The sequence below is a fragment of the Nymphaea colorata genome, chromosome 5 (genome assembly GCF_008831285.2).
Source record: "Nymphaea colorata isolate Beijing-Zhang1983 chromosome 5, ASM883128v2, whole genome shotgun sequence".
NCBI classification, from domain to species: domain Eukaryota; kingdom Viridiplantae; phylum Streptophyta; class Magnoliopsida; order Nymphaeales; family Nymphaeaceae; genus Nymphaea; species Nymphaea colorata.
In genome coordinates, this window is record NC_045142.1 from 11375938 (window position 1) to 11386782 (window position 10845).

General features: G+C 37.5%; 1 protein-coding gene across 1 annotated transcript; it reads right to left on the reverse strand.

Moving 5' to 3' along the window:
- Nucleotides 1–1251: 1251 nt before the first annotated feature.
- Nucleotides 1252–10585, reverse strand: LOC116255160 (rhodanese-like domain-containing protein 6). The gene is made up of 9 exons (XM_031630927.2): nt 10304–10585; nt 9841–10002; nt 9257–9362; nt 8924–9110; nt 4901–4982; nt 4182–4264; nt 3957–4089; nt 3590–3782; nt 1252–2073 (listed from the first exon to the last, which is right to left on the reverse strand). Exons 1-9 carry the CDS (start codon nt 10466–10468, stop codon nt 1292–1294), a joined length of 1893 nt encoding a protein of 630 aa, XP_031486787.1. The 5' UTR covers nt 10469–10585; the 3' UTR covers nt 1252–1291.
- Nucleotides 10586–10845: the final 260 nt, after the last annotated feature.

A 10845-nucleotide genomic window follows, 5' to 3' on the forward strand; every position in this document is an offset into this window, starting at 1 on the left:
CTTACAGTGAAGTCACAACTAAGTTTATCCTCTATAAATTGTTGCAATTTACTAATTTAGCATTCAAAATAGAATAGAAATTAAGAAAACTCAATCAATTTCTTTAAAATTAATGTTCGGCTTTAACAAACTGAACTTGTATCTTTAATAAAGTAACAAACAGAAGTTACATCTTAACATGCATCAACTATAAATAGTAATAAAATATTGAAGCATGAAGCAAAACGAGTCACCTTACTTGGATGACTCGTTAGGGGGCAAACCGAGCCAAGTCACCAGGTTGACTGGGCAACTATTTAAACCCTGATACGGACCATAAGTTGCGCCCAGCTGTAACCAGGACTGCTTAGCGTGCGCCTCAAAGAGTCTTTCCACTGACCAGCTGATTAGGCTGAAATTGTCGAATTATATAATTAAAATTTTCACAGATAAAGTGAGAATTGTGTAATCAAACATAGAATTTTGAGCTGAAAATATAGATTCATTCTTGAATCAAAATTCTAAAATTGTGATTATGCCCTACATGGTGGAATTATAATTCTAAAATTTTAGAATTTTTTCTTGTCTCTGTAAGGTACGTGTCATAATTTTAATTTGTTTTATCGAACACATCATCTTCAAGTTTAGAATTAAAATTCTATACTATCAAACACAAAAGGAAACTAGCACTGGAATTTTAGTTTCAATTCCAGTTTAAGGTGGAATTTTGTTTTTAGAATTTCTAAAATCAAAATTCAAAGCTAATTTTATTTCACCCTTACGTGTGTAGTCTATATCTGAGGTCACGACTTACAGAAGGATGCCACTATATTGAATCTCTCTCTCTCTACGTGAACAGGCTATAGAGAATGGCAGGCGAACTCAACGCTTGATATTTCAGTGAAGCCTCCGTTCCGGTTATCCTTTACCATCCACGCTACCTGTCGAGTTTCCTCAAGCATGACCTAGCAGCAAATGCTTGTATCACAGTTAAGACCATTTTAATATGTTCCCAATTTTTTTGCGTTTGCTGAAATTGCCAATTAATAGTAAACTTAATTGCAAGACATTTACATGGATTGTTAGGCAAACCAATGCGAATGGAGATGAGAAAGGAACGAGAGCCTTCGTCAACTGGGATGTATCAATTCTTCACATTGCTTAGGAATTAACATTGACATGCATGCCCAAAAAACGATCAAATCATGGATGCGACGAGACTACAGTAGTAAATGTTTGAATGTGAAAAGCAAACGATTGGTAATATTTAGGTATGACAAGCAAATCAAATGGTAGGCGAGTTTATATAAAATTACTGAAATCGTTGAAGGAAGTTTTTTATCTGGCTGATATACGCAGCCTCCGTAGGAACAATGTGACCTGAATTATGTTCCAGAACGACGGTACAGGCGGGATTAAATAAGTTTGCTAACTTAAAGCTCGCATCACGGGAAATCTGCTTGTCCTTGGAAACTGTTCCACCAAATATGTGAAGGGAAGGACATTCTATAAGTCCCTTAAATACAAAGGCTGGTGTACAAAACCCTGAACACAAAATTGCAAACTTGAAATCTATGTCAACATCGTGTGCACGTCGAGCACAAAGAGTGGCAGCCATTGAAGCACCTTGAGAGAAGCCCATCACCCCATCAAATGGGCCCATCTGACTAAAAGTTTTCTTTAGAAAATTGTAAGATTTTTCCCATCCTTCAGTTTGTTTCTGGTACTGAGATGGGTCAAATGGCTCATTAGCTACCTCCCACTCTGTCGAAGTGAGGTTCTCTTGCTTTTTCGTAACCAACCATGCATATCTTCTACTGGCAGTTGACTGAAAAGAATATGCCAGAGGAGAACTACTGGATGCAGCAGCTCCATTTTCCGCAGGAAATTGAGCTCCTTCCCCGTTCAATTGAGTAGGATGAGGTTGAACAATAAATGGCAGTCCATGCGGTGCATCAACGAAGACAAATTCAGCTAGATGCTTCAGTTTCTTCATGAATGATCCCAGTCTTCCCTTGAATCCTGAAGCATTCTGCCGAAATCCATGTAGGCAGAGTATTCGCAATTTCTGTCGAGCCATGGAATCTAGAGACTCTGAAAACAAGAAAAGGCTAGTCAAAATGTAAATCCTAAAATCAATGTCATCAAAACTTTTTTTGAATTGAATCGGAAAGCCTAATGATTCAATCAATCAGTGAATTTAATCAGAATCAGAATCATATGTGAATCAGACCGATTAAAAAATGTGTTTTCAAATTAAAAAAATCAAATAAAAAAATCAGAAAAATAAAAAAATATGGGTAAAAGCATAAGCACTCAAGAACAAATAAAAGATGATAAAAAGTAACATACTAAGTGAGCAAATGAAGCAAGATAATATTAAAGCTCCCACTTATTTATTTATAGGCACCCTAAACGCAAATTCGATATGCCGAATGCCGCTCAACAAGAGGCACCTATGAATTGTGAGACGAGCACAAGCATTTTCTCCAGATCTTTTATCAGAACTAAATAAACAGTGAATGCCAAACGAAACACTGAACAAAGTACTCCTACTTTGCCTAGAAAGCAACACATTGGATAAGTGCACTGTTAAGCTTGCCATTGGTTTAACCGTTCCAAAGGTTTGAAAGCAACATTTTTCTCCAAACATCTTATTGTGGCTACAGATTTACAAGAGGCAACAGTACATTACCTATCCTCTACTAAAGGCTTCAGCTGATAAAAAGACTATTGAAGCCAAACCCTCACCTTAACCAAGTTCGTAGAATTTTCATAACACCACCAATACCTACAGTTTCAAAAACCTATGCCCACCAGGTTCTAGAAACATTGCTCTTTCAGATCCAACTTCCGGTGATGTGTGTGAACTTGACAATTGTGCCACTCATGAAAGGATGACAAAGGGAAGTGCGACGGTCAGCAAAAGGATTCCTGAGGAGGCACCACACCTCATTTGAGAGTGTGTGAATTCTGGTCCATAATGACGCAACAGGAAAAGTGCTGACTGCAAGGAGAACAATAGCCAGTGTCTCCCATATCAGCGATGCTGATATAATCGAAGACAGCACCTCAATCATCAACAAGAAGACGACTCTCTTGCTGCTTCACATTCTCCCTGCCATTCTTGCCCTCTTCTCTTTTCCCCTTCCCCCCTTTTGAACAAAAAGTCTTCCAAGGAAAGAGCCAAATGACGAAGGCTATAAATTTCTCTTGATCCCCTTCTTTCTTCATCCTCTTTTGGACGAAAAAATCTTTTAAAGAAAGAAGCATACAGCGAAATCAATGATAAATCCGACCTCCTATATGTTTGCTGCTGAGAGCAACTCTCTTATTAGTGCTGCTTCACAACTGCACCTGCATTCACACCCCCACCCCAGATGCACCGTGACATAGCCTGACCTACCCGATTGCCCTGCCACACCTGTGTCTCTAAAAAGGCAGACATGGGTACGGCAGGGCAAACCCCACACTCTTGTCACTTATATGCAAGGCAACTAACTTGGACAACATAGTGTCATACCATCAACGGTTTTAGATCAAATGGCTACTAATATCAGTCCAGCTAATGAAAAGATGAATCAAGTCATTAACGCAATACAAACCTTACCACCACATAGGCCAGACGGCTCAGGCAAGTATTTTGTCAAACCACAAAATGTAGCTGATTCAGGCTTCATTTCCTGCAGTTCCTCAGGCATTGATTCCATCAACAATGTAGTATTTTCTTGTAAGCAAGTCGATACATTTCCCTTCCTACTCGTCTGACATAGTTCACAAATGTAGATAGCACTGCCATTTTTCTGCGCAGAACATAATAGGAGAAGAGTCGGACACAATGATATACCATGCAAAATGCCCTTAATTTAAAGAAAAAAGAAATAGTATTTGGCTATTTGCTCTTGGACAGCTCTCAAACCTGAAGCCAACACATTCTAAACTCACTAGCAAATAGAAGGATAACATGTGCCCCATACCTGGCAGTTCTCACAAACCAAAACTAGCATTCTACAAAGATGGCAACGATGACGTGATGAGTAATCATCAAATAGGGCACCACAAAGTAAGCATGAGCCAATAACATCTGTATCAGAACTTCCAACAGAAATCCTGAAAAGTGCAAACACATTTGACAAAGGTGACACGATCATTCCCAAAGTTCACTCGTATAGCAGAACTAGCTGTTGCATTGCAATACATACCTGTGATCAAAAACAAAATTCTTCCCTTTGAAAAAACCACCATCAGGGAACTGCTCCAAGTACCTCTGTATTCCACCTGACAACTGCAAAAAGAAAAAACAAGCATCATGGTTTGGAATCTGGCTATCTAGATAGTCACCTACAAATTGTAACTAAAGTGTCCTAGCAGTGTAATCTCACCCACAAATAACTGCCACTTCCCCCCGCAGAATCATGTCACTGAAGGAAAAGCCTTGCAGATTTATCTAAAATGTCTAGTTTGACTATCTCACAATCACGTTTCTATTTTGTTCATAAAGTTCAATATCATACTTCCCCTTTTATCTAACCACACAAATTCATCATCATGAAGATCACTTTCCACTTTTTAGTTTCCATTACGACACCTACTTCCCACTGTATGCAACTAAAAAGCACTCAATTAAAAGCTTTTAAATTATTCACAAACTCTAGCTGCACTTCAACATGTGCAAGCCCCTCTACTGAAGTCAATCCAATCTAAACAGAATGTTAATTTGAGATAGTTCTAAAAGTAGATGTTCCAATAGTTTATCAGTTGGTGACTTGGGAAAAATACTTTTTGAATGGGCCTCTAGATTTGTATTTCTGGTTCTAGCAGCACAAAAGAATAATTTATCTTCTGCCAGCAGAGTCCAAAGAGTGTCATAGAGCAGATGACAACAGTTGTTAAAGAACTACAAAAAGCAGAAAAGTCAAACCTGATAAACATTCTCAAATCCAGAACCCTTTGTCTTTAGGTATGCAGATGCCATTTCACAGCGTATACCTCCAGTGCAGTACCTAAAAAAATGTAAATATCACAATGAGTAGCCAAGAAACATGCAGTTGCTCATGCTGCCACCTATGTCACATGGGTGCAAGGTGCGGGTGCTGGTGTGGGTGGGGGTGCCAGTGCGCGATGTGGCAAGTTCCAAAAAAAATTGGGTGCGGGTGCGGCAAGAGCTTATATATATATATATATATATATATATATATATATATATATATACACACATTATATATGTTATTTTCTATATAAGTAATTTTATTTGTTTATATTTTTAAACTTTTTTTTATGAAGGTTAACTTGATCTCATACAAAATTCAAAGTTTTATTAAATAAAATAAGGGGGGGGGGGGGGGGGAGAGAGAAGAGGGAAAGACAGGAGAAGGAAAAACAAATGAAAAAAAAAACAAGAGAAAAAAAGAATGGGTATGGCAGCGGCACCCGATTCGGTTTGACCGAGTTGGGTGCCATGTCGGACTGCACCCGCACCCATAGTTGGTGCACCCGTGTGACTTAGGCTGCCACCCTTTATTGGCATGCAATAAGCAATTCAAAAAGAAAAATTTGTCTTTGCAAACAGACCCACAATTTGGCAAGGACATAATGCATTATATTAAAAATTCATATGTCCCTATGGACATGGAAATGACACCACTACTATTTGGCTAGAGATAATGCATTATATTAAGTTTTTCCCTTCATCTTATGAATTAAGGCATCTGACACAACATTAGCTTTTCCAAGGTGGTAATGAGAGTTTAAGATCATAGTCCTTAAGGTGTTCCATCCACCTCCATTGCCTTAAATTTAGTTTCATTTGCAGGATAAATAGTTGGGGATTTGTCATTGATAAACATCTCATTCATCCCCATATAGACAAAATTTTTATATCTTCAAGGCAAATACGACTGTACCTAGCTCTAGAGTCTAGACTACAAGTATGATTGTTCCTCTCATGTGTGCTATGCTGCCAAGACATGTAGGCAACCACATCACTATGTTGCATCTGTTTACATCCATAGTTTATGCGAGAGGCATCGTTTCATCCTGCAAATTCTTTCCACACAGAGGGTAAGGTCAACATTGGCGCAGTAGTCAATCTATGCTTGAGAGTATGGGATCTCTACTCACAATCCTTTGTCCACGCAAATTAAATCTCCTTCTAGAGCAACTTAGTCATCTGTAAAATCTTCAAAAAGTCTTAAAGGCAGCTCTAATAATAGCCTAAACGTCTCCAGAATGATCCTTTAGTGCTACCAAAACATCATCATGAATACAACTATGATTTGTCTAGACACTCATGAACTAAGTCACCTCGGTACTTCAAGAAGGTCCACGTACCCGTGTCACCGTACCAGTACCCAAAATGGGTACTTGGACACACTTGGGTACCTTTTAAATCAAAACTGATCCAAACTACTCAAATTTACTTGATCTGATTTTTTCCTATTTAATTTTCATTCTGCTTTTAGAGTTGTTCATTAACATATAATGTTTTCATTATATCATTTGTTTAGTAAAATGTTGCTTTCATTTTGATTTGTTTGTGTTATATTGCATATATACATACACATATCCTACTGCACCCACATTTTCTAAAGTTGATGTGCCCATACCCATATCTCCATATCCATACCTAAACCGTATTCATACCCATGTGACTTAGCTAAAGAAAAATCCAATTCAAGTAGTCCATGAAATTTGTTGATGTGCTTGTCAAGCCAAAGGCCATCAGGTAAAACTCATAATACCCATATCTATAGCAGTTGGCTTTCCCACATTGACTCAGCATGTTCTCCCTGATCGACTAGTCCAAGGCCACATAGTTGACAATGCCATGGACCATGTACTAGTCAATCAACTAAATTAGTTAGTCACTAATAGTCTAATAGTAAAAAAATTGTCACACTTTTTTTTTCTCTAAGAGTCGAGTGCAGCCTAAGGATCCTTAGCAGCTTTTAGTCGTCAAGGTCTTTTATCTCAGGTGACTTTGCTATCAAGGGACTGCTTGCGACTCTAGTTTATCAGCGGCTAAGGCAAGACACAAGAGTATTTAAAGCCAAGGCCCTTCTAATACAATGTTTGTGTGTGTGTGTGTGTGTGTGTGTGTGTAGGAGCTGAAATACTTGGACTCTGTCCAAATCCAGACAGAGGAATTTACAAATCCTATACATACATACATATATATATATATATATATATATATATATATATAGACATACACTGACACACAAAAAGTGGGTGACTATGTTTATTCATAAAGACATCATTATTTTTACCTGTTTAAAGTTTTAAGCATTCCTAATTAGTCTTTTAGGTTCTTGTCTGATTGGTGTTAGACTTCTGATTTTGACAACTTACTCATCACTTGTACACACCTATGTGACTTAGATCATGATCTTAAAAGCAAAAAACATATAACCAAGAACTGTAAACAATACTATTGGAAACATGTAGTCATGTACAATATAAAAACACATGAACAGAAAAGCAATCATGACCATATATGGAAGTAGCTAATGCTAACAGCACAGTGTGTAAAGACATTTGTTTGGCTGTGAATATGAAGCTTCCTTAAGTGTCTTTTGATATTGTGTTGATACAAGATATACATGCTTAACAAATTGCTCATGGGATAGAAAAAGTTGTCATCCAAGCACCAAAATTAACATAGTTTCCTGTGTTAAATTCTATAGGGAAACATGAAAAATATAACCAGACCCATGTCATATGTATCTATGATACAGAATCGTATCATTCGATACATAAAACATAGGTATCTATGATACAAAAGCATAACATTCGATAATAACATATAGGTTTCAAAAAACCTATATGCTATCTACATCATACCCAATTTGATCCTATCAGCCTAGAAAATCTCGATGTATTAGAGTCTTGGGTTGAAAAAGAACCAACTGCCATAGGATGATTTTGATGTTCTATACATTAAAAGAGTAGCAGAGTTTGGTGAAGAAAGAGAGTCACCATATGTTGGTGAGGGCATCCAATTTGAAGGCATTGAAGAAATTAACGAAGAAAATGAGAAAGAAGATAAGGAAGAAGATGATGATAATGATGAGGAAAAAGATGATGATAATGATGATGATCACATTAATTGATGACAATCATGATAGTTGGCACTTCCCAATGAACAATTAATGTTGGAACTTCTGATATAATCTAAACCACTTTAAACTTAAAGCTTAAACTTTATGGATGCTTATTATGTTATTCTAAATCTTTGATTTCTCATTAATAAATGTGTTGTTGATATATTATGACTTATGAATGACAAATCAAGAATCTTCTTCATGTGTGATGAGCCTTTTATATGGAACACATATTTCCTGATTTTTTTTTGAATTTTTTTATATTTTCCCTGTTTTTCCCCCATTTTTCTCTGAAAATTTCTCGATTTTTTCTGATTTATTAATTTTTAGGAATTAAAAAATTAATTTTAAGATACATTCTGATAGGATGTACAGGTCAGCCTGATCAGTACATGTTATGGTACACCTTTTAAAAAAGTGAACCAGACCAAATGATAGGTTTCGCTTTGAGGCACTCGATAGCAGAAAACAACAAATCATGTTTCAACTTTCAGGTATACCCTTGTGAAGAAGAGATCAATGATAAAGCAGTTACCACTTTGGCCCACGATGGCATTGACTCAGGTAACATCAATCCATGCAACTAAAACTTTTTAGCCATGAGTGGCACCACAAGCTTCTCTTACAAAATCTTAACGTGTATACTTTTTGCTGAAAGCCAAATTAAAGTTTAAAGTTTTACATGATAGAAAAAGATTTGTAGAAAGGCCAAAAGGGAAACCAAAAAGCATAATATTACTTGATAAAAGGGGCCATTTCAACGAACATTTACAAACTCTAATTTATTGGAACAAAAAAGAAAACAGATGATGAAAGAATGTAAATGCACCAAAAAAGAATACATTAGAATGCAGTTTCCTTGCAGCTTGTCCGAATGTGCATCTATCCAAGCAGGCAGGTCGCTGTATTGCCTGATCCCTGGATCTAAAGTATCAACCTCTGCAGCCTGAAACTTCCCAATTCTTGTCTCATAGATGTTTCTTGCATCCAATAAAACATGTCCTTTATAAAATTTAGAGTCCTTTGTCCCTGCATCAAATCCATCATTAGCTTCACATGAAGAGCATATGAATGGAAGCTTAAAAATAAATCCGCAGGCGAATTTGTAAGGCCCTTTTCTGCAAATTTTGGAAGAACAAAGTCATACAATACAAAAAAGAATGCAGAAAACTGACCTGCATTTTGGATAACAGAATGAAACTCAGCTGCTGAAAGATGTTCTCCAGCATTTGAAATGGACAGTGGCCTCGGCAATGGATGAGAGCAAAGGGTAACTAATTCCTGCAGTAGACCAGAAGAATGAAAAAAAAAAAAAGCAAAACGTAGACAAGATTAATTTCATGAAGGAACAAAAGGGAGAGGCTCGCTAGAACCTCCAGAAGTTAGATTAAGAAAGAAATCCTAGCCAGAATTTAAAGAAAATGCTCAGTTCGAAAAAAAAATGTAAATGAAAACTAAAAAGGCAGAACTCATACGGCACAACAAAAAATAGTTTAAAAAAAGAATCACGGATTATAAAAACAACGCTGAACAACGAGAGAAGATGTTAGCACTTAGCACAGACCATGGATACCAACAACCCCGAGAACAAAGCTGAAGACCAGAAAAGGATTTGAACAATAATCACTACTAACCAAGGAAATCGATAAACGTATCATAGCATATTGCGACTTTCCATTATTTTGAACTCATAACAGGGCTCCTCTGAGTCTCCTAGCATGGATCTACCGAAACCAAAAAGAGAAAGAGGATACAGTACCTTGACGACTCGAACTGAAAGGGTAGTAAATCCGCACTCCGTAGCAACCCTATCGTCTGATGGTCTCCGGCAAGATGCGAGCTTGAAATCAGTTCCTTCGAACAATGAATACGACTCCACCGCAGCAATATGTTGCTTCAAAGAAGTCATCTTGCCGCCGACCTATAGGGTTGTCAACCACAACACTTAAGGAGAAAGGCAGAACTTAATAAGACCTAGCTATCGATCAGTAGGACTAATCACCATTCTTAGATTCCGAAGTTCCCAAACAAGGACCAAAAATGGATAAACAAGATTAAATCATAAACTTGAAATGGGCGAAGTTGAGATACTCATTCCAGCTCCATTATCATATTTCCAGTTCCTACTTTTCCGCATCAGGGGGAGTATCAAAAGAATGACCTAAAGAAGAGAAAACAATGAAACGGAGAGAAAGTAAAGAAAGGTGGAGGGGGAAACATACAGTGACATTGACGCCGGAGGGGGAGATGCGAACGCGGCCGAGGAGACCAAGGGACTCACAGTTGGCACGGAAGAAGAGAGCCATGGAAGGAACGTCGGGGATGGTGACATATCTGTAATAGAGGAGAACTCCATGCTCCTCCCCGCCTCCGCCCTGCTCTTCCATCGTCTCTCTCTCTCGCTACCCAGTAATCTTTACGAAATACCCCACCGATACGTGCAATTCCATTCCCTCTCCATATTATAATATTTCATTACAAATTCAGGGTCTGTTAGGTAAAGAACAACTAGTTTCTACTTGGGTGTCTACATTTAAAGGTGGAAAATGAACGAATGAGAGGGATAGGAGAAGAGGATAAATGAGATCGCGAAAACAAAGAAAACAATGATTCTCCAATCACTCCGAGATTGGAAGGAAAGGAAAATAGTGATCTGAAAATGATAATTCTATACTTATAATTTTGAAAATGATAATTTTATGATCAACATCATAACTTCTGCTTCGCCTTTTTTACAGAGGGCGACTTAGGTGTCATGCTTTTT

Excerpts from the sequence above, each read along its gene's own strand:
- LOC116255160 (XM_031630927.2), bottom strand. The coding sequence starts at position 10,468 with ATGGAAGAGCAGGGCGGAGGCGGGGAGGAGCATGGAGTTCTCCTCTAT. Across the intron at positions 9,363-9,840 it reads TTTCAGTTCGAGTCGTCAAG|GAATTAGTTACCCTTTGCTC; the intron begins GTACTGTATCCT and ends GGTCTACTGCAG. Across the intron at positions 4,983-8,923 it reads CAAGGAAACTGCATTCTAAT|GTACTGCACTGGAGGTATAC; the intron begins GTATTCTTTTTT and ends ACATTTTTTTAG.